This window comes from Tursiops truncatus, chromosome 2 (assembly GCF_011762595.2).
Source record: "Tursiops truncatus isolate mTurTru1 chromosome 2, mTurTru1.mat.Y, whole genome shotgun sequence".
NCBI lineage: Eukaryota > Metazoa > Chordata > Mammalia > Artiodactyla > Delphinidae > Tursiops > Tursiops truncatus.
The window spans coordinates 92,849,097-92,874,196 of record NC_047035.1 but is presented as its reverse complement, the minus strand read 5'-3'; the positions used below and the strand labels follow the sequence as shown (position 1 = coordinate 92,874,196).

The window sequence follows — 25,100 nt, the reverse complement described above, 5'->3', positions numbered from 1 at the left end:
CTGGTGTTGGTCACCTTTATATCTCTAGTATCTCAATACTTATCACTTTAGTAGATTCCTCCTTAGTAAATATTTGTTGGTTGGGTGGATAAGCCATTTCAAGTAGGAAAAAAACAACATAAAAATACTGAACATTAATTGTATTTTCATAGGTTGGTAGTTAAGATTTTTTTCTCTTATTTTTATATCCTTAGCAGCAGATTATAAATTAAAAAACTGTAATTGTTCACCAAGTAGTTTTTAATGTTTATTATATTTTCACTGTTACGCAAGACAGTGCAGATTGGTTATTAGGATATTGTCCCTGAACTTTGTGAAACCACATTTCTCTTTTTTGACTTTATCAGTCCTCTAGTTATTTTTAACAGTTACATAATCTAGCTTGAGGAGCCTATCCTACATAAAGTATTTTAGGAAATTATATGAGATATTAGTAAAACTATCAATGTGGTTTATTGATTAAGTTAATGAGTAGGGGATATAGGGATTCATGGAAAGAGAGAAATTTGTGGAGGTTTTTGTTAAAGCAGTGGAATCTGAGCCATTCTTCGAAAGCTTGAGAGAGATGGGAGTAAAAAGGAACAGACTGACTGGAAATTTTTTTGTGATGAGGTATAGTTTGTTAGCAAATTGGTTAGACAGGGCGTAGTAGCTTGGAGTATTAGAACATTGAAAACTAGGACTTTAGAGAAGAAAAATATAGGGGAAACCATTGAAGAGTTTTCCCGCCAATTTTTGATTTTTCTTTACCATAAAAGAAGTAGGTTGACATTTCTCTGTCTTTCCTTATCATCTTGGAGTGACTTTTCAGTGTATGGATATTGAAAGCAGCTAGTCAGATTGTTCATTATGATGATTTTCAACCAGTGGGGCAGTCTGAAGAAGTCTCACAAGGGTTCCTCATGCTCAGTTCCAACCCACCACACTAATCTTGTCCCTTATTAATGCACTTTGCAAGATAATGCTAACTAAACAAATACCGTCAGTGGTTTATATCTTTAGGTATCTCTTTCCTCCTATCTTTACTGACCCAGACTGTTTTTAAAATTTATATCCAGAACATCTAATCTTTTCCTGATATAATATGCCCAATATTTTGCTCTTTCCCATAGGCTTAACCAACTGGCAGGTTTTGTTTTTAAAATACAGATGTCAGGTTTAATGTGCAGTATTTTATGCACTGAGCTGAAAAAATCTAAAATGTACTGGGCCTACTCCTGCCATAAATTTGGGCCTACTCCTGCCATAAATTACTTCCGGTTTTAAGTTGAAAAAGGCAAACTCTATTATGCTTCTGTTGCTTTTGTGAACGTAACTTTTCTTTCCTTATTCTAAAATTACTATTCATTGTAGAAAATTTTAGCAAGTGCAGACAAACTACCCTCCAGAGACGTCCAATATTAACAGTTTGATGTATACCTTTCCATCCTTCAAGACATATATATGAATACGTGTGTTTATTTGTGTCAAACTTCACACGAATAAATGTATATAATAGTTTTATCGAAATGGGCTCATTATGTGTATGCTGTTTCTCAGTTCTTTTTAAAATTGGTCTTCTAGATTAAATTTATCTTTTAAGTAACCCCACTAGCTCACAGGATTATCAGCATTGCTTTGCATCATGAAGACAAAATTTTTACATTTTTTGAATACAGAGCTTCATTATTATACTTGATTTTCCGCACTACACATTTTCCCTCTAGGAGAGTGTATCCTACTCTCCCCAGTTAAGAATTACTGGTTTATTATTTGTCACATCAAAGAAGTACTTATTATCCATTTTGCATTCTTTCATGAAGTAGTGATATTTCCAGGAAAAGTTAGGGGAGTTAAGGTTTTGGGGGAGGAACTGGTTTTAGCCTAAAGTTTTAGGGCAAAAAACCACTCTAGCTCTCATTGTCTACCAGATTATTTAGTGACTTAGTGTTATTGGGTTAATTTAATGGTGATATACAGTAAATGGAAGGTGCAGGAAGTATAAAAGTGAACAATCTTAATAACAGATGGAGATGGGAAAAGTAAGGAAGCCAAGAGAGAGTGGAGCTGTCTGGATTTCCATCTGAATCTTACCTCTAATGTACTCCCAACACTCCCACTGGTTCTCCCATCCCAATTATAGGGAGCTGAAATATATATTTCATTTTCTTCTTTACCTTTGATCTTCTTTAGAACCACCCTCCACCAGGATTATGTCTTTCCCCTTGTCAACCATTTATTTATCATATCATTATCTCTTTTCTCCTAGTGCCATCTTCCCTTTCTACCTCCTTCATTACTCTCAGATGGTTAATGTTCTAATTATCTGCTTAAAGTAGATGCTGCAAAGTATAAGAAATCCTTCATTAAAGTATAGCTTTAATGAATAAAGGAGATGATTTTATAGTATGTAGTAGATTCCTAGAGTAACTTAACATTTTTTAATCATTGGGTATCTGTTATGTTATGCATTATACTAAGCTGAGACTACAAAGATGAGTAAGACGTGGTCCAGATCCTCATGGAATTCACAGTCTAGTATATAAGACAAGCATGTGAGCAGATAGAGAAAGATATGATAAGCTGTTTTGTGAAGACAAAGCTTTCACAAGGAACATGGTATTTGAAAAAAGTTTAGAAAATAGGTAGGAATTTTTCCTGAGCAGGGAATTTCTAATCAGAGAAAACAGCTTCATATCTTTCATAAAGATATGAAAGATTAAAGTAGAAGAAATCTTCACATTTGACATCTTTAATAGAGATCAGACTGATGAAAATTACATGGTAAATGCTGAACTCGTCCTACTCACTCCATATACCTATACTTTCAAGCTAGGAACCCTCATTTTAGATATAAGAAATGGAATATTCAGATATTTTAATTAGTTAAATTTAGATCAAATATAAGGAAGATTGTCAAATAGGCTTTATGCGAAAGGTATGAAATCCAGAGAACTCTGAATCATCAGCCAACAGACCTTGAATAAATTTAGAATATTTCAGGTTTGGGTTTTGATTTGAACTTTTGAGTTGGGCTTTTTCTTTATTTAATTGGATTCCAAATTACAGCAAATGCCGCAAGTAATGTTTTGATGAATTATTTGCCTTTAAAAATCTTTTATCCCAAGATTTTGTTTATTGAAAACATATATTCTTTTAGTAGTTCTCTTAAGTGGTCAAATAAGGCATTATTTAACCATTTTACAAGGAAAAAAACTGAATCTTGGGCGGTGTATGGGATTTTTTTATTGTAAGTCACAGGGACTCAACTCTAACTTAATTTTAAAAAAATTTATTGGCAGATCTAACAATTTTAAAGGTAAAGGATCAAGACTAAATGATTATTTATAAATAAATATTTTATAATTTCTCCATCTAGTGTAGACTTACTGTCCTCTTTACTTTTCACAGTCCTGCCTTCCATTTCTACTCTCACTATATACTTGTTCAAAACATATGAAAATGTCTTAGTAATTTCTTTTAGATAGATTTATTACTGCAATTATTGTTAGTTCATAGTAGATTAAAGTACAGATTTATTGTAAATGTAGTCTCTTGATCTCCATGGGATTTTCCTCTTAGATTATTATTTGTGGATGAATATTATTACATATTACCAGAGTGACACTACATTCACTTTCTTAGATGTAAGCGCTGAACACTTGTACACATAAATAAGTGGATAGAAATTGAAGTTTCATTATAGCATTTCACTTAATTCTTTGAATTCCTGAGTAATGATGTCAAAATTCACATTGTGATTTAGTAATAAAAATTGTTTTTTAATGATTTATTATGTGATAGTTCAGTTAGGCTCTTTTTCAATTTTGTTGAAATCAAAGAATTGCAAACTACGTGACTTGCAAAAGAATTTGTTAACCAGATACGGGTATCACTAATTTTTTCAACACCCATACTGATAATTCAGTTTGTTGTTTTATTTACCTCCTAGGAGGTTTTCACAGCCCAGGAGACAAGGCACCATGGTAGGGTTCACGATGGGTGAGAATAATGCCTTTCTTTTGTGAAGTGGGCAAAAGATACTATCAAAGGAAGGTAGAAAAGATAGTCTGCACCTCCTGTATAAGAGAACAGAACAGTTTTAGGAAAGAACTCTCATGGAAATTGGTTCCCTGAATCTGCCCCTTATGTCTTTACTTCTTTAAAATCTTCATGGACATGAGATAGGCAGACTCCAGTTTGAGCCTGTGATATGGTTCATTATGTAGAAGATGCCTATGACTTACCTGATGTTCAGATCAGTTTTTACATAATTTCCTGAATGTTAAGTTTTATGTAGTGATGAGGTTTCTTGAATGCTAATGGCTAGGAATAAAAAGAAACTCAAAGATTCAAGTTATCTGTTGGAACATTAGAAACTGTTTTTTAAGATGAAGAATTGTCTTTGTGTTTAAATTCCCATGTATTTTAACAGTGTTCATTTTTTAACAGGTGGCCAATATGTTCTACATTGTAGTGATTATGGCTCTTGTATTACTTAGTTTTGGTGTTCCCAGAAAGGCAATACTTTATCCTCGCGAAGCACCATCTTGGACTCTTGCTAAAGACATAGTTTTTCATCCATACTGGATGATTTTTGGTGAAGTTTATGCATATGAAATTGATGGTAAGGATTTATGTGTACAGATATATCTTTTGGTTATTTCATATTTCAAAGTCAAAATTGCATTATAGTAATATTACAAATTTTCACAAATCAAACTGTTAACTAGCCTAAGTCCTCCCATGATACATTAGTTAATCCCAGAAGAAACATAACAAAAATTAATTGAAAAAAAAGTATTTCAGAATTTTTTTTAGCTGCAAATAATGGAATCTGGCCTAAACTGGCTTACACAGTAAGGACATACATTAGCTCACATAACAGAAAGTTCAGAGGTAGAGTGGTCTGTGGTCTTTGGGACTGGTTAATTCATGCTAAGGACACATTCTTTTTCATCCCAGTCCTCTGTAATAAGTGTCTGATTCATACAGGTTTTCCTTTACAATTGTAAGACTCTGTCACAAGCAACAGGAGGAAAGAGACACTGTTTTCCATTGGTTCTCTTCAGGGGAAAAAGTCCCTTTCCCAGATGCCTTCTATTGAACCTATTTTTTAATCTCATTAGCTCAGATTGGCTTCAGTCTACCTGTCCAGGGCAAGGGTAATGGAATTACACTGATTAGCTGGATTGTATATACTCTTTTTTTTTTTTTTTTTTTTTTTTTGCGGTATGCGGGCCTCTCACTGTTGTGGCCTCTCCCGTTGCAGAGCACAGGCTCTGGACACGCAGGCTCAGTGGCCATGGCTCATGGGCCCACCTGCTCTGAGGCATGTGGGATCTTCCCGGACTGGGGCACGAACCCGTGACCCCTGCATCGGCAGGCGGACTCTCAACCACTGCGCCACCAGGGAAGCCCGGATTGTATATTCTTGAATTGTAAAATTCAACTCTGAATACATTCTCTTCATAAAGCTATTCTGTTGTTTTAGTTAAAAAGGCTAGATAACTTGTGGACATAGTTGATACTGCCAACTTTCAAGGATGTTCTTCTGACCTTCACATTGAGTTATAGAATCTTTATTTTGTTAGTTTGCTCATGTTCTCTCTTGCTCTCTCTCACCCATCTTACTTTACTCCTCCATCACCCCCATTCTGTGTTGCTCCTTACCCACCTATTTATAGGTGATTAGATCAGGGGATGGTCACATAGTAGTCATCAGTTGTTATGAGATGTTGGTTAAAACAGTGAGGTTTTTACCAGCCTGGTAAAATTTTGTGTTTAATGGCTTCCTGTTTAGTGTCATTTCCAGGTTTTTATTGTCTGCTTTTTCTTATGTGGCTCTAGTTTAGTTATACAGCATTGGATATAGTTTTTTACTCTCCTGCATTCTCTTTCTTGGGTATTTGCTTCATCAAACTAATCTGAATAGAGTGGAAATAGATTCATAAAATTTTTTAGGGGCTTCCCTGGTGGCGCAGTGGTTGAGAGTCCGCCTGCTGATGCAGGGGACACAGGTTCGTGCCCTGGTCCGGGAAGATCCCACATGCCGCAGAGCGGCTGCGCCCGTGAGCCATGGCCGCTGAGCCTGCGCTTCCGGATCCTGTGCTCTGCTACCGGAGAGGCCACAACAGTGAGAGGCCCGCGTACCGCAAAAAAAAAAAAAAAAATTTTTTTTAGGAGTGAAAGGACCTTATGCATCAGTTTGCCCGTAAAACCATTTTATGTGAAAGGAATGATACAGCCATGATGAGAATTTCAATGATGTATATTTTTTAAATGCTTACAAAACACCAGGTGCTAAGTGTATTATAAATATTTGTATAAAACTTGTCACTAATTCAAGACTATTTAATTCAGATCCTTGCCCTACTTGAATTTATTTTACTTTATTCCTCGTAACTCTGGTGGGTATTAAAGCTCTTCCCTTCCTTAATTCAGCTGTGTTATGGCTTCAGAAACATTCCAGATGGAGGCAATGAAATGCAAGGAATTCAAATCTAATCATTGTATATTTAAGAGGCACTTTAACCATTCCTTCAACCCTCCTTTGTGGCATAATAAGCTAAAGTCAGTAATCGTTATGTTTGTAGATTTACTATGAGTTTATCATACTCTTTTCTGGTTCAGTTATTTTTCTTATAGAAATGTGTGGCTGAATCTGGGAGTTTTATTCTTCTTAATGCTCCTCTGGCTAAACCCTACCTTGGAGGGTAGACATAATACAGAAATATATACTTCCTTGTATGGAGTAGAGTCGTAGAATAGTACCCACATCCTTCACAAAATTCTTCTTTTTTGGAATACTGTTAAGTTGGTGTTTGTATGGCTGCCTGCCCAGAAGCTTTTGCTAGAATCTGTGAAACAGATATGTACATAATCAAAACTTCCTTCAAACAAACGTACACAAATATTGACTAGAAGCAGTAACTGGTAAATTACTGTTTCAATTTTTTTTTTTTTCTTTCTCAAGTTTGTGCAAAGGATTCCACTATCACTGAAATCTGTGGTCCTGGGACATGGTTGACTCCATTTCTTCAAGCAGTCTACCTCTTTGTACAGTATATCATTATGGTCAATCTTCTTATTGCATTTTTCAAGTAAGAATTTTATTTGGTTGCTTATTGTAATGAGATCATTTAATATATAGTTCTCTTTTTGAAGGAACTATACAAAATTTAAAGTATATAAAGATTTTATTGAGGCTTAAACTACTAAAAATTACTTTTGAAAATTACAAATAAGAAAGCATGCATTTTCAAAATCAAATTAATTCTAAATTTGAGACTCTATCTTTCAACATACAGTTCTTTTATAAATTTAATCTTTATTTTTATTTATTACAAGGTGGCCAGGGAATACACATGCAGTATACAAAACAGAAAGGCAAATAGAAAATTCTTCAGTAATCCCATTCTTAGTATTTTGGTATACATCCTTTTTATATATATGAACCACTTTTTCTTTTTAAAAATAATTTTCTTATATTTTGTATACTGTTTTTAACTAAGCAAAACATGAATATTATCCTACATTAATAAATATCCCTCTCCAGTTTTTTAATGACTACCTCGTATTCCATGATATAGACTGTAATTTTTAAGCCAATATGTTATATTGCTCCATTCGATTGTTTATAATTTTTTGTTCCCCAAAACCACATTGTGGTTAAATTTTTTATTAATCCTTATGTATTTCCTTAGAGTGTTTTCCTAAAAGCAGAACTATTCAATATATGTATATTTCAGACTTCTTCTATTTAAGTCAAAATAGGCCTTGTGTCTCCAAATCTCTGCTAACAGTAGGTATTATCTTTTTAATGGTTGCTAATTTGACAGTACATAAGAGTCTTGTTTTTATTTGCACTTATTTTGTTACTACTCAGATTGAATATTTTCTTCTGTTTTTGTCATTTATATGTAATTTAAAAAGCTTAAAATCATATTTTCTGCCTATTTTTCTGGGAGTTTATAATTAAGACCCTCAGCAGTATCAAACTTTGCCTTATACTGTTGCATGTGTTTTTTTCCGGTTTCGCATTTACCTTTTAGTCTTGTTTATGGTGGAGTACTCCTTTGAATCCTTGTTTAGAGTAGAATTACAATAAAATTTTAGTATTTAAAATTTTAAAATGTGATTAGCTAAGTTTGTTTATTTTTATTCTTTGTTATTCAAGCAATGTGTATTTACAAGTGAAGGCAATTTCCAATATTGTATGGAAGTACCAACGTTATCATTTTATTATGGCTTATCATGAGAAACCAGTTCTGCCTCCACCACTTATCATTCTCAGCCATATAGTTTCTCTGTTTTGCTGCATATGTAAAAGAAGAAAAAAAGACAAGACTTCGGATGGACCAAGTAAGTAAAATATATTAAGGCAAATGTTTTTATTTTATCACTTATCAGTATCACACTGAAAGCTAAGTATTTTTTTAAAATACATTTATTTATTTATTTATTTATCTTTGGCTGCGTTGGGTCTTCGTTGCTGCACGGAGGCTTTCTCTAGTTGCGGTGAAGTGGGGCTACTCTTCGTTGCGGTGCGCGGGCTTCTCATTGTGGTGGCTTCTCTTGTTGTGGAGCACAGGCTCTCGGCATGCGGCCTCTAGAGTGCAGGCCCAGTAGTTGTGGCGCACGGGCTTAGTTGCTCCGCGGCATGTGGGATCTTCCCAGACCAGGGCTCGAACCTGTGTCCCCTGCGTTGGCAGACAGATTCTTAACCATTGTGCCACCAGGGAAGTCCCTGAAAGCTAAGTATTAATTTTATTCAGAAGACTTAACTGGTTAATGTTATTGTAAAGGCTTTTGTTGAATTTGCCTAAACATAAAAGAATTTAAAGTGCAATATGTTTATCTATAAAAGTAAATTTAGTATTAAACTTCCTTTTTGGTATGGCATCTCAATTCGGTTTTGTTAAAATGCTAGTGTAAACCATAACACTTGCCGTTCTACAAACCATTTTGACTGCTGTGTAAACAATAACACTTTTAGTACATTCTGTATACTACGTGAGACATAATAAACTCTGCCTAAAATTTTACAGTGGCTTTTTATTCTATCAAATCAGTTCTTATATTCCTGTACCTGGGTATGCGAAGGAGAGGTGTGAGAGATAGATGGGGTAGGGTATTTTATAGGAAAAGGAGATTCGAAAAGGAGGAAATACTGGAAACTATTCTTCCAACATCACACTGTGAGTGAAGAAAGAAGTAGAAATACTTGTTTAGGGCTTTAGAAACACACCAGTAAAAAGAAAAAAAAATGCTGATGATTTACATAGCCTTATGAACTCTAAATAACATAAAACTCATGAGCTAAAGTTTATCTTGATGTCTCTGTTGATTTTTTTTTTTCTTTTCCCTCCTTAGAACTTTTTTTAACAGAAGAAGATCAAAAGAAACTTCATGATTTTGAAGAGCAGTGTGTTGAGATGTATTTTAATGAAAAAGATGACAAATTCCATTCTGGGAGTGAAGAGAGAATTCGTGTCACTTTTGAAAGGTTCAGAAACTCTTTAATTATAACTGATTTTATGTCAGAGTGGGTTCTCTTAGTTATGTCTCTTACACATGGTCATTGTTCAATTTATGCTTGTCAAACAAGTAAGTTTAGTAATGGTTTTACATAATATATTGTGAGACAGTTCAGTTCTTTACTTCTAAGACTTCATGTAAGTCAGTCAGTCTCTTAACTGTTTTTTGACCCTTGTTACAGAGGGCAGAAAAGAGTTGGTGGAGAAAAGTTAAACTGTCTTAATTATTTTAAAACATGTTTCTTTCCATTAGTTTTGCTACGTTCTAAAAGTATATGGTATTTGTGTAGGTACAATAATGGTAATAGTAGTTTATGTGTATGTAGCTGAATACACAGTTTTGTGTTACTCTGATGGGGGAATAAATAGCCTATGGTACAAAAGTGTGTTTTAAAATCTTATATTTTTATTATAATAGGATTAGCACTTGATCCTTTTTTTTTTAATATTTATTTATTTATTTATTTTTGGCCACGTTGGGTCTTAGTTGAGGCGTGCGGACTCAAGAGTGTGTGGGCTCAGTTGTTACGGTGCGTGGGCTCTCTAGTCATGGTGTGTGGGCTCCAGAGCTTGTGGGCTCAGTAGTTGCAGCACGCGGGCTTAGTTGCCCCACAGCACGTGGGATCTTAGTTACCTGACCAGGGATCGAACCCATGTTCCCTGCATTGGCAGGCGGATATTTCGAAACCATTAATTTTTAACATTTGTAAAACTCCTGTGTTTCCCTTACAGAGTGGAGCAGATGTCCATTCAGATTAAAGAAGTTGGAGATCGCGTCAACTATATCAAAAGATCATTACAATCATTAGATTCTCAAATTGGCCATTTGCAAGATCTTTCGGCCCTGACTGTAGATACATTAAAAACACTCACTGCCCAGAAAGCTTCAGAAGCTAGCAAAGTTCACAATGAAATCACACGAGAATTGAGCATTTCCAAACATTTGGCTCAAAACCTTATTGATGATGGTTCTGTAAGACCTTCTGTATGGAAAAAGCACAGTGTTGTAAATACACTTAGCTCCTCTCTTCCTCAAGGTGGTCTTGAAAGTAATAATCCTTTTCTTTGTAATATTTTTATGAAAGATGAAAAAGATTCCCAATTTAACATATCAGGTCAGGATTTACCTGTAATACCCCAGAGAAAAGAATTCAATTTTCCAGAGGCTGGTTCCTCTTGTGGTGCCTTATTCCCAAGTGCTGTCTCTCCTCCAGAACTGCGACAGAGACAACATGGAGTAGAAACCTTAAAAATGTTTAGTAAAAATCAAAAATCAGGCAGTTCGTCTAATAGCATACCACATCTATCATCCCCACCAACCAAATTTTTTGTTAGTACACCATCCCAGCCAAGTTGCAAAAGCCACTTGGAAACTATAACCAAAGATCAAGAAACTGTTTGTTCTAAAGCTGCAGAAGGAGATAATGTAGAATTTGGAGCATTCGTAGGTAAGTTTGGCAAACTGATATTTGTATATCAATATTATTTATTTTTTAATTATAATTATCACCTTAGAAATAATAAATTGCTAATTAATAAAATCATGTACTTGTGTGACAAGTGGATTACCTTTTCATAGAGTATAGTTCTAAAAATTTTTTAAGGAGTCAGAAGTCGGGGAAGTAGGTTGAATTGGGCTATACTAGTTATATTAGCACATACCTCTTTGGTGCAACTTACTATAATAACAATTGTATGGAAAATTTATTTGGACTTTTTTTTTTTTTTTTTTTTCCTCCAATATGCGGGCCTCTCACTGTTGTGGCCTCTCCCGTTGCGGAGCACAGGCTCCGGATGCGCAGGCTCAGCGGCCATGGCTCACGGGCCCAGCTACTTTGCGGCATGTGGGATCTTCCCGGACCGGGGCACGAACCCGTGTCCCCTGCATCGGCAGGCGGACTCTCAACCATTGTGCCACCAGGGAAGCCCTGGACTCTGTCTTTTGAATTTAAGCATAGTCTCTTGAATTTGATCAACTTTTGTTGAAAGAATTTGAGTGATGTGTAAGTGTTGCAAGACAAAGGTATAGGGGAGGCTAGAAGTAACTGGAAAAGAACAGTGTTTTATAAATAGGCTGACCATATAGTTTTTCATCCAAGCCAGTACGCTTTTGAGAGTGAAAGGGTATGTTACTGATATTTACATTAGGATAATAGGGAAAGCCAAGACTCTACTTGGAAAATGAGTATTTATGGTCAACCCATTTATATACCCAGAGAGTATATACCCAGAGATCATTTCAGAAAGGAATGATTCATTCTTATACCTCACCTCAAGTAAAATAAGGACTGAAAATATATTTATTTTGGCAATGATAACATGTTAATAACCTAGGTGAAACCTGTTTCAGTGAAGGAAGTGATAGAGGAAGAAGCCTGATTATAGTGAAATAGAGTACAAATGGGAGTGAATGTGGAGAGTGATGGGGGGGCGACTCAAAAGCTTGGCAATGAAGGCAGAAAGAAAGAACTAATATTGTGGTTTGTATGTTTAAGGTTTTATTTGTTTTGTTTTTAATGATGATGTTTTGTTATTTAAATGTTGACATTATGCCACGTGGAAGGAAAAGATGAAGAGGGAATGCTTTGTAGAGCTAGCTAAGCCCCAAATATTTGTAGAATATAGTGTTCTAACAGCCTTCCTCTTAGATTATTAAAGATAAAAGTATTTAACAAAGAATTCTTAGAAAACAACTTGGGTTGTTCGTGGACATAACCAGAATGTTCCAAGGTTTGAAGAAGGCCCTCTGTCTCTTCAAGTTAGAATTTTTCCTTCAGGTGGCTTCCCAACCTTGTCTTTAACACTTATATGAGCCTTCCCAGCCTAGGAATTTACCTAGTCACAGAACATGTATAGAGATGGTTCACAGAATGTTATGTCCATGTAAAATTCTCCACATTAGGGCCAACCCCATGGATTATCTAGGTACTGAGCCTGCTGATCTCTACTGCTAGGCTATGTGAGTTCACTGTGGGTTTATAGAGACAACTTTTCCTACATAAAATCTATCCCAATTTATTTTTTAAAAACATATTTTAGTCTGTTTGTTAATATATTGCCACTGGTATGGATATGTAGATATAGATATCCATATGTTTGATGTCTATATTTATATGTAATATGTATATATGTATAATAATTATATATAATGCTTTTTTTATTGAGAGTAAAAATGACTGCTCCCCCTCTTCTAAATTTCAAGCAGTTTACTTCATATCACATGTTGGATTCTTTTAGGATCCTGTTACTGTAAACTTGAACTACTCATCTTCTCCAGCTTTTTGATACCTATTTTCAGTATTTATCAGGAAAGCTACAGGAAACTTCAGAGCCATCAAAACTACTCACAAGACAACATACGTCACTTGTTTGAATAGACTAGGCAATGACATTATTTTGATAGAACTAAAAAAAACAAGTATTTTTTGTTGTAATCTTTTCTTTTTTCTTTTTTAAGGACACAGAGATAGCATGGATTTACAGAGGTTTAAAGAAACGTCAAACAAGATAAAAGAAATATTATCTGTAAGTAAATCCTTATAGCAGTGCGATTATTTTGCTATTTTGGAGTTTAGTTCAAAATAGAATTAAACATATTTTTCAGGAAAAATACAGTGTTAGCAGAAACCATCATCAACATGAGAGTTCCAAATATTTGAAGCTTATACATAATTTGAAAAAAAGAAGAAACAGTTGAAGAATATGAAAAAATGTACAAATAGCTTGCATTTTTTAACTGAAGTTAAAAATCACCTATTTAATATTTCTCTTAAAAAATGCTTCTCCCTGTATGGTTTCCACAGACTACTCATTGAACTCAACTCTTTCCCAGGCCCCAAAATTCATTAGAATATAACCTTGCTTCTCAAGGACCCTGTGGTCTAGCAATAAAAAGCTGAATATGCCAGTAACTACAGTATCGCGTGCAAGTGTAAGCTGTTCAGTAAATGTTGGTTAAATGAGTTTTAAAGTATACAGAACAACTAGCAAAAAGGTGTGTTTCCTGGCTGAAAATTTTTATTTTTTAACTGTTGCTTTCATAAATCACCAATAACTAATTTGAGCTTTAAGGGTAATAACAGCTACATCGAGATAATTAGGAAGACCTGGAAAAGTGCTAAGCTTCTCCATCCCTTAAGAACTTAAGTTGTAGAAATGATCAAGTGATAAATATAACGGAAATAAAGTTTTTCCTAAAACTAGAGTCAAGGAAATGATAATGATATAAGCTTTTATAAATGATTATTTCTCATATGATCTATAGTTAATTGTGAAATTGCTGTCAGGACATGTTACTTATTACCCTACATCTAAAAGGTAGACTCAAGTGCATTTTTTATAATATAAATGCCGACTTTTTTTGAGGGGGGGGGTGCCGTGCCACTCAGCTTGCAAGATCTTAGTTCCCTGACCAGGGATTGAACCTGCGCCCTTGGTAGTAAAAGCACAGAGTCCTAACCACTGGACCGCCAGGAATTCCCCAACATTTGTATTTTTAATAGCATATATTTTGATTGAATTATTGTATGAAAGTGAATAATTTAATGTCTATTAACTAGATTTTGTTAACTTTGGATTTAATTGGTGACTATATGGAAATTGAGATGTAGTGATTCCATGAGGTCCCTTTCTTTCCATATTTGCCTTTAAGTTTGTATTTCTTAACTCAAATAAGACCATCAGAATGATGTAAGAAATAACGATTATGGAGTATTCAAAGATGCGTAAATATCAGGTAAAGTCTCTTTAGTACTTGTGGGAGTCAAAAAGTTAACTTAAAATATACATATACATTTAGATGGAGGAAGTAGGTAAGATAAACTTACCATAAGACTAATTTGCATGATGTATTCTAACCATTTTAATTCTGTGACATACTTCTAACGATCTGAATTTTCCATTATATATGATGCCTTACAGAGAAGAAGAGAACTAAATAAACAGGTTGAATGCATTTAGGTAGCATTAGCTGACACATGATGATGAAAAACAAGGGAAGAATAAATGAATGAGAAAAAGTAATAAGTAGAAAGAAGAACTGACAAAGCTCTACCAGAGTTGGTTTTATAATTCTTAAAATGTAGACGTGATATATCTACATTCCATATGGGGTTTTTCTTGAACAGGTTTTAACTGAAGTGGATTTTATAGTAAATGAAGTTTTTTATGGACCTTCGTAACTTTTAATAGAGTTTTTTTGTAATTTGGAATTATTTAAGTTTAATAAAATTTCTATCACACTCTCTTTCTCCTATATGCAGATACCCTTTAATTAAAAATATGGACCCAGTATGTTATATTGCTCAATTGTAGAGTCCATTTATGTCAGTGTAAGAGAGCCCAATGCCTCTTATTTTAGTCCTTCCTTATAGTATAATTAGTTGTTCAAGAGAGATGTACATGATAATTTGGGTAGTATATTTGTTCACTTTTTATTAGTGAAAGTAATTTTTTAAATGTTTAAATATTATAGTTGAGTACTTGGTATCCTAGAATTTTAGAGATATTTATTGATACCTTTTAGCAGTTAGTAATAAAACTTAGTAATGGGGCATTAGTGCCTAAGTGGCATTTGACCCCAAGTTTGACTCTAAACCTGTACACTTCAATTTTAGCCAGGAAAATTCTGAGGGCTAGGAATGGATATGGAGAAAGTAAATCTTTGGAGTGATTATGACTTAGAGAATTGACATGACACCACAGTAAAAGGTTAGAACTGCTAACTAGCTGGAACTCTGAGAGTTGTTAAACTCATCATGTCAAAACCTCAAATTCACCGTCATCTCCCGTCTCAGCAGACATATTTCTTTTCCTCCTGTATTTCCTACCTCTGTTAATAGCATCAGCATCCTACCCTTCCAGTCAACAGCCCAAGTCTACCTGGTTTTGCTTCCTAAATACTTTTTTAGTGCCTCTACTTTTCTCAATCCTTAGTTATAGTAGTTATAGTTACCCTGACTTAGGCTGTTAATTCTCTAATTTATATTTCATTGAACTTTTAAGGTATCTTTAACAAGGTGTCACAACAGTAGTTGAAGGAATTTGATGGCACTCTGAGGGCATTTTGCTGTTGTGAAGCACTTGATATATGGTGGGAAATAATTTATAATGAATGGACATTTCCTAATGGTAAATGGTAGATGTTAGGGTTTCCCCACAGATTGCACCTTTTAACAATGGACCTATTAAATGAACTTAAAACAGGAGTATGCTGAAAATTTTTAAGTGAGCAAATAACTTCCTGGTAAAAACAAGAAGAAATAACAAGTTTCTGTGAGTGGGAAGAAAAGTGGTGGCTATGTTTTAAATTTAACAACTGTGAGTACTTTACTTAGAGGAAAAGAACTGTAATAATAGAATAATGAGCTCTAGCTCATGACGGTTAGAGGTTTTGAGTTCTTGAACATTTGTGGGTTATACATCCCTTTGAAAATTTAATGAAAACTACAGACCACCTTCCCAGGCAAATGCACATATACAAACTTTTTTCTTTTTTTGGTACGCGGGCCTCTCAGTGCTGTGGCCTCTCCCGCTGCAGAGCACAGGCTCCGAACACGCAGGCTCAGCAGCCATGGTTCACAGGCCCAGCTGCTCCGCGGCACGCGGGATCCTCCCGGACCGGGGCACGAACCCGCGCCCCCTGCATCGGCAGGCGGACCCTCAACCACTGCGCCACCAGGGAAGCCCCAAACTTTTTTCTTTTAAAGTATAGAGTTTTACAAATACCTTGAAGCCCACTCATCAGTCCCACACTAGAATTTCTATCAAAGACGGTTCTATGAAATTGATGTGTCATTGTATCAAAGAGTATATATCAAGGAAAATACTTAAGTAAAACAATCAAGAAATAGCTAGAACTGGTTCCAAAAGGAACAACTAAAATCAGAAAGGAAATCAGAGTTGCTTTGTGACAATAGGAAAAAGGTTAGCACTTTTTGCTTGGCTATATATCAATAAATCAGCTGTAATGTGAAGAATGTGAAACATCAAAGGTAGAAAAACTTAATTTTCTTGAGACGTTTAAGTTAAATTTATTTAATGAAAGTAATAGCTTATTGTGGTAGTAACATTTTAAAACTCATTGTTTCTGAGCGGTGGTAGAGGTTTGGAAATATTTTAAAGTTACATAGTAGTATGACCTGTGTATAGCTGAAAAAAAAAACAGGGTGAAGGTATCAGATCTTCTGCATTAGTTTAATGAATTTCGTTAGTTCATCTGGAAAAACGAATAGGTAAAAAGAAGAAAATGGGGGAGAATTAGTTGTTAGATTCTAAAATATCGATACAAGTGGTATAATTGAAACATGAATATTTAGTGAAACATTTTGGTGACTCCAAAATAACCCTTCTACAAATACAAATTTAATAAGAGTTGGATTAGAAATTGATGAGAAAAGGAATGCTTTGTCAGTAAACACACAGATTGGACAACTGGGTAGAAATTAGGAAACGTCTGTTTCATATCGCTTCATAAGCTCAGATGAATTCTGGATTTAAATATAAAAATTCAAAGTATAAACAAACTTAAGAAAATAGAAATATTAAGTCAGTAAAGCCAGGAGGGCTTTTAGAACAAATATTAAGGGAAGGATGAAAAGAGATGAGTACCTAAAAATATAAAAGCATAGATAAAACAAATATGAAAAAAATTGAAATTTGACAAATAATGACCAGATAGATCTTTGTTATACAAATAGCTTATACAAAGCAATAAGAAAGCTACCAAAACTCCCCAAAATAAATTTCCCCTCCACTTTTTTACTCTCCAAAGAAGAAAGTATTGCTGTTTCAATTTTAGTGTAAAATAGTTTTTTTCTTTTTAAGGTGAATTGATAAATGTTTTATTATTTTCCCTACAGTTTCCTATTTTCCTCCAATTTTTTAAATGAACTTGTATTGCTATGAAAAAGAACTCATTCAGATGGATTTATGAACAATAAGCAAGTAAGGTGTTTTGATGGCAGTTTTTGAAATTGACATTGAAGAAAATAACTGTAATTTGTAATATACCCCTTGGAGTCCAGGTAGATTAAAGCATATTGAGCTAAATAGATCCAGAGGCTCTTATACTACTTAGAGCAATGATTTGAAATTTAGTTCAATTGTTTTAAAATTGTGTATATGTATAATATGCAGAATGATATTCCTTCTGAAAACACTCTGAAACATGTGAGTTCTCATGCTGGATTTACTGAGTGTCACAAAACTTCTGTTCCTCTTCATTCAGAGCAAGGTGAGTATTTTGACTTCATGAATTATGCTAACAAATATACTCATTTAAGCTTTACAGGTATTTTATGGACATCATTAAACTTTAAATGTATTTTATGTATGTCACACGCTTGAGCAGTGAATGTTGCAGAAGTAAGAAAATGAAGATTCTGGTCCATCATTGTTGTTCTTAACCTTGAATAATACATAATCTGAACATTCTAATATTTTTCAACAGATTGTTTAGACTTAAAAGATGAAAGGCAAAGACTCACTTTTTACAAATATGCTGACTTTTTTACAAATGAATCGGTTGTATTTTAATCTGTATAGTCATTTAATCAACTTATTTTTCTGCTTTAACCTTTAAAAATAATTAATACATTTATTTGGTTCAAAATTAAAATACACACACACACACACACACACACACACACACACACAAGCACTTTGAAAATCAGTCTCAGTCTCACACCAACCCCATGTGTAACCACTGTTATTTTTGTTTTTTCTCTAGTTTCATGCTTATGTAGTCATATATGACAGTAGTCTTTTTTACTTGTTCATCTTTTACACAAAAGGTAGCATACCATACATGTTGTCCTGCACCTTTAATTTTTCATTTAAAAAGTTGAATGATCTGGAGATGTTTCCATATCATGCTTTTTTGGGATCATAGTTATATGCGTATAAATTTATTGTTATCTAACTTTTCAGTTATGTACATTTAATCTTTATAAGGTTCCTTAAGAAAAGCAGTACTTCCTTATTCCCCTCACCATCATTTCTCCTTTTATTCTCTTCAAGTTGGGTTTATTCCAGGAGTGCAAATTAGTTTAACATTCAAAAATATAAGGCATGATAGTAACAAATTAAAGAAGAAAATCATATGGTTATCTTAATAGCTGCAGAAAAGGCTGAATTTGATGAAATTCAACATCCATTCATGATTAAAACTCCTAGCAAAGTAAGTATAGAATGGAGTGTCCTTAATCTGAATAAAGGGTATCTAACAAAAACTTGCCACGGATACCATACTTCATAGTGAAATATTGAACACCCCAGAAGGAGAACAAGACAAGGATTCTATTTAACATTTTAGCCAAAGAAGAAAAGGAAGAAAAATAAATGGTAGAAGGGTTAGGAGGGAAGAAATAAAACTCACTATTTTTGGATAACATGGATATTATTTCTAAAGTTAGGATGCCTGTAATTTTATATCCTCGTATTTCAGTTTTAGGCAGTATCTATTGGCCTCCCACTTAAAGAAGACAAGGATTGAGCTCTTCCCTACCGCCGTCCCCACCCCTCTCTATTCCCTAGCCCACATGCATGCACAGATGTCTTTACCCTGTCCCACCAGTGTAGTTATGTCATGATTTTGGTTAGATCAACACTGGATTCTCTGCTCTTTGAATAAATTTTTTCAAAATATTCAGTTTCATCATCTTGAAAAACTTTTGCCCAGAGTCCCCTAATATATCTCAATCTGCTCTTTTTGCCCTCTATACCTGGAATGTTCTAAGATTTCCTTTCACCGTTCATTCTTTCGTTCTAAGATTTCTCTTCACTGTTCTTTCTGAGGTTTTCCTTTATTGTATCATGAGGTTGTAAATTCTAAATTAATTTAAAATTTAACATCCTCACTTTTTTTGGAAAATAGGCTTAATTCTAAAGTTTGTTTAGCATAAACAAGCAAAATGTGACAAAAGTGGCATCTTAAATGGGGGGAAAGATGAACTATTTTTTTTCCATTACTGTAAAATGATGTTTAAGATTATTAATTGCAACATTGTTACAGCAAGAGATTGAAGTCAGGCCAAATGTCCATCAATAGGAGTTTGGTTAAATATTGTATATCCATTGTATGAAGTTCAGCATAATATCAAAGTAGAATAGAGAAATCCTCTGTGTACTGATACTGAAAGATCTCCAAGCTTAAATTTAAAAAACCAACAACAAAAAACCTGAGGATATATATATTATACTAGCATTTATGTTAAAAAAGAAGATTCAGGGGTATATATAGAAACACAAAATATCTTTGGAAGGATACACAAGAAATTTGGGAACAGAGGAAGAGCAAGACACTTTTTTTCCCATACTCTTTTATTTCATATTGCCTTTTCACAAAAATAAATTGAATAATTTTGATATCCTGTCAAGAGACCCGTGAGACTCATATAACTCTTACATTCATCAGTGTTGGGGAGAGGATAAGTTATCTTAGGTAAGTTATATTATGCCTCGAAACACTTTGTGTTTGGTTAGTTGGTATTAAAAAAAATTTGTTTTACTTGTATAACTTTTTTATTTTTTTAAATTTTCTTTTAGTGGAAAGTAACAGTAGAAGGCCATCTATAGAAGACAGTCATGAAGTAGATTCCAAAGCAGCTTTACTACCGGTTTGTACATTTCAATTAAACATATGCGTATTTAAAAATACTTATTTAGGGCTTCCTTGGTGGCGCAGTCGTTGAGAGTTCGCCTGCCGATGCAAGGGACACGGGTTTGTGCCCCGGTCCGGGAAGATCCCACATGCCACAGAGCGGCTGGGCCCGTGAGCCATGGCTGCTGAGCCTGCGCGTCCAGAGCCTGTGCTCCGCAACGGGAGAGGCCACAAGAGTGAGAGGCCCGCGTATCGCAAAAAAAAAAAAATTATTTATTAGATAAGAGCTAAAAGATGGTGATATTTTATCTGAGATTATATCTAGCTTTCAAAAAATTTTTAACATTAGAAAACTGACCTCAGTGCATAGTAGCAGTTATGGAAAAGAGTTTCTTCCTGTAGTGAATAGTCAGGAATTATTAAAGAAAAATGTATGCAGAAGAAAGAAAGGTAGGAATCTCTGTTTGAATTGAAGCTAATGATATGAAATTATTCCCAGCCAACTGGAGTAATATTTGATTTTACAAACACTCTTTAAAAGCAGACTTTGGCAACCAAGACAAATAGCTTGGGAGAAAGCAAAAACAGTTGCTCCTTTCTAGTCAAGTATAGAAATTAGTGCTCATAATTATGATCCTGGATCATCAAGAACATATTAACTTGGCCCCATCCCCCTGGACTGAACGCTACACATGTACTCACACCCTCTTGCTTGCTCCCACCCTGGCAAGCAAGGCAACCATGAGAGCCTGGAGGTTCTTCAGAAGACAAAGAAGTCATTCAACCAGGTGTTATCAGCCCCAGGTGGGGCAAGAAAAGGTGATGGAGAAGATTCCAGGAAGCTGCCAGAGCAGGCAGGGGAGAAATCCCAGGTTGTGCATAGAACTGGGCACTATAAGTGGTTCAGTGTGCGAATGGGATGTGGATTCATTTCTGTGATAAACTGAAAGGGAAACCCCTTGGATATTCCAGTCAGTGTATTTGTACACCAGGTTTTTTTTTTTTTTATCTTATCCTGTTAGAAGCCTTTGACCTGCTGCTGCTATTGTTTCACTCATTTCCATCATCTAATGCAGAAAGGAAACAAGAGGATCTTCTAAGTCCATCAGATGCCCATTCTTTTTTTTAAAAAAATATTACTGTATTTTTATTCATCTCATTTATGCATGTTCCTTTGTTGTGGCGACAGCAAGGGGGTTGGGGGAGAGGAAACTTTCTTCACGCATGCACAAAGGTTGCAATGTTTACTGAAGATGATGGGAAAAATTTTTCGACACTCGCACCAGCTGAGGCCAGCCAGCAGTGAATCTTGGAAGTGAATTCCAGTGCCCACAACCGGCCCAGCATGGGGAGTGAGGAATCCATCCCCTCCCTGGCAGTCGTACCTTGCCCAGGAACATTTGAGAAAAGTGTTGCCCAGTCTGCAGTCTATGACCCTGAGCGGAGAAATGCTCACCAGGAGGATCGGGTCCAGCAAGGAGTTCCAGCCGCCCAGTGATCCCAGTTTGCCCTGCTCACTCGCCTGCCGGTTGTCCCAGATGCCCATTCTTTTTCTCTTCTTTTTTTTTTTTTAAAAAATATTTATGTATTTATTTGGCTGCGTTGGGTCTTAGTTGAGGCACGCGGGATCTTCATTGCAGCGTGCGGGCTCAGTAGTTGCGGCACTTGGGCTTAGTTGCCCTGTGGCATGTGGGATCTTAGTTCCCTGACCAGGGATCGAATCCGCATCCCCTGCATTGGAAGGCGCATTCTTAACCTCTGGACCACCAGGGAAGTCCCCCAGATGCCCATTCTTATTAAAACATTTTAGAAGCCTGAAGAAAAGAAAAAAAGAACATATTAACCATATTAACTTACAGTGTGCTATAAGGAGATAGATTGTATTATTAAAAATCATTTTATTAAAAAAATTATTTCAGTGGGAAGGGTGTTTAGTGAACGCAGAGTTTCACAGTAACAAATCCTCCTTTCTTGAAGGACTCATCCTGAACCTAAGCTGCACAGTTTTGCTACAAATAAGGTTCCATTGAAGATGACCTCACGATGCTAAATTACAAAACTTGTGGGAGCCAGCTTATACAAACATATTAGATCTCTGACAACTTGAGATAGTAGAATTATTGGTTACAGATTATAAGTCTGATTAAAGCCATTAAAAAGTATTATAAATATTTCTAAAAAAGAAAAGATATTACTCAGAAATACTGGAAAATTTGGGAAAAAATAAAAAATCTCAGGGGTTTCCGTGGTGGCGCAGTGGTTGAGAATTTGCTTGCCAATGCAGGGGACATGGGTTCGAGCCCTGGTCCAGGAAGATCTCACATGCCGTGGAGCAGCTAAGCCTGTGTGCCACAAATACTGAGCCTGCGTGCCTAGAGCCCGTGCTCCTCAACAAGAGAAGCCACCGCAATGAGAAGCCCGCGCACCGCAACAAAGAGTAGTCCCTGCTTGCCACAACTAGATAAAAGCCCACACGTAGCAACAAAGACCCAAAGCAGCCAAAAATAAAATAAGTTAATTAAAAAAAAAAATCTCGGTGGGGGTTAAAATAACAGATTGGGCACAGCTGAATGGAGAATTTTGCTAAATTGGACCACAATGTAACATAGAATTATAATTAGGTGGAAAATGTGTTAAGCGTAAAGAGATGGAAAAATACCTCTAAATTGGCCTTGAGAGAGTAGACAATTTGAAGAGATTATAAATGACTTAGAATTTTCCAAATTGATGAAATATATGAAGATTCAAATTCAGGAAGCATAAGTCCCAAAGTGGGGAGGTAAAAATAAATCCACACCTAGAAAAATAATTATAAAACTGCAGAATAAAGCCCACCACGTACACAAACAAAAGGGCTTCAATGAAATATGCCTGTTATTAGTGATTTCTTTGTCACAGTTTGCATGATTTTAATTTTTATCTTTATACTTTGATGTGTTTTGGCACCAGGCACATATTTTTTTTTAGAGTCATAGAAACAAATATGTATTTTAAGAAAATAAAATTGTCAGCAGACAATTACAGTTATGTTGTAGGAAATAACACTCATGAAATTGTTTATTCTACTTTGTGGAATGGCCTTATGGTAGCTTTTATACCAGTTTTTTATTTTATTCAGTTGTATAAAACAAATTCATATTAACTTTTCAACCCTTCATTCATCAAACATGTAGGATACAAAACAGATAAACAGTTATGCTTTATCTAGAGACTTTTTTCTTTAACTTTCTGTTTGTGTTTGTTTCTGACTAAAGGATTGGCTACAAGATAGACCATCAAATAGAGAAATGTAAGTAAGCCTTTTCTCATCGTTAGTGTGAAAAGTATCATAGGTATTGAATGTTGTTTTTTTCCTGCTCTTTGCATCATCTTTTTTAACACTTCTTGAAATTATTGCTGATTGTTTATTTTGTGATCTCCTGTCTTTACATAGAAGAGATTAGGGAATCATTTATTATAAGTTAATGTATATATTTTAATTTATGATTTTATATAGTTACATTAGTCATATTATAGCCACAACTCAAATAAAATTTTCATTATAATGATACAGTTATGATTTTATTATTTAGTCCTGTTTCCAACTTGCTTTTGAATAAACTTGTTCAACAACTTAGTTTGACAGTTTAGCTAATAATTTCTCTGCCCATCGTTCTAATCAACAAGCCTTTCTTCTGCTTTGGGGAAGCACTTTGATAATTAGAGCAGTAATACACAGTGTACATTAGAAAGCCTGCATACAGGAAGCTCCACGGGAAAGCTGATGTGATAATCCAGAACCAAAAGTAGAAACAAAAGGCAATCTTACAAGTAGTCATCCCCAGAAAGTGAAAATTTTCAGTACAGATTAAACATAACGATAAAGAAGAATCAAAGATAATCTCTGTTTTCCAGCCTCGAAATTAGTATTTTAGGATTCCAAAGGACATTAAAAAAGAGTAATTAAAAAAGTAATCTTGTTTTGACACCCATTTGATACTAGAAGCATGGTAAAGTTACTCTCCAATGTGAACTGCTTGAGAAGGGAGGCCAATTTGAGGGAATTTATCATATATAGTGTTTTCCCTATTTCCTTCTCTGTATCAGAAATAGATGTGAATATATGGAGAAGAGAATAAACCAGGTGCTATGTGGGTATGCAGTTGTTCAAATTGTGGAGGTATCCTGGCCCTGAATGGCATTTGGAAAATCTATTTATAATCAGACCTCTTCAGAGAATAATGTCTTTTATAAGTAGAACTGTAGGATGGAAATGCAGAATCAGTACTTAAAGTTGATGTTAATTCGGCTAACAAGAGAACTTTGAGTTACAGAATGCTGACCCATAGAAGTACCCAGAAAGGTGGAGTTGGTCAGTACTCTTTGGATGTGCTAACAGTGGTTTATCAGCAGTAGACAAAGGGCTGATGCTAGGGTCAAAGTATTTCCTATAGGAAATATTGATGTTACTAAGGTGAAAGCCAACGGGAAATATTAGGATCAGATAGAATGTAAGAGCTAGAAAGAGATTACCAATGTCTCCTGCTCAAGTGGTTCTTTCTAGATCTAGTTCTTCTAGTCCTGAGCAAGGCCACATAACTGTATAATGGGAGAGCTAAGCTTCTAATCTATTTTTCTTGATTCCCATTCCCCTTTCCTTTCCACTACACTTGTCTCTAATTTGCACTGGAATCTTTGGGATTAATAGAACCTACACTTGGTACCAGTATATGTTGTTATAAATAAACATATTCACATTGGAAAAAAATTTTTTTCAACATTAGCAATTGAATTTTGCAAAATGATATACAATTGCTGTTCTCTCTGTTCTTTGCCCATCAGTTCTGTTGAAGTATTTTTAGAATCCTGCAAAGTCATTTCAAGGCATTATTAAAGTACTGGAATGAATCTCCACAAATAGAGGAGTCATGGAATATTTTACTGTATTAGTACTGAACCTTCAGTTTGGCATCAAACTACTAGTAATATTTATGTAGGCATAA

At 35.0% G+C, this 25,100-nt stretch overlaps 1 protein-coding gene across 9 annotated transcripts in view; it reads left to right on the top strand.

Moving 5' to 3' along the window:
* The window catches only part of TRPM7 (transient receptor potential cation channel subfamily M member 7), a 121,660-nt gene that overhangs the window by 79,341 nt on the left and 17,219 nt on the right, over positions 1–25,100 (top strand). For 6 of the 9 annotated variants that reach the window (XM_073800985.1, XM_073800986.1, XM_019929411.3 and 3 more), the window contains 9 exons: positions 4,432–4,606; positions 6,956–7,082; positions 8,159–8,343; positions 9,355–9,487; positions 10,251–10,966; positions 12,976–13,043; positions 17,655–17,751; positions 20,064–20,134; positions 23,373–23,407. In XM_073800985.1, the coding sequence (XP_073657086.1) occupies positions 4,432–4,606; positions 6,956–7,082; positions 8,159–8,343; positions 9,355–9,487; positions 10,251–10,966; positions 12,976–13,043; positions 17,655–17,751; positions 20,064–20,134; positions 23,373–23,407 (1,607 nt within the window). The other 3 variants (XR_012330103.1, XM_073800987.1, XM_073800988.1) reach the window with 3 other exon arrangements.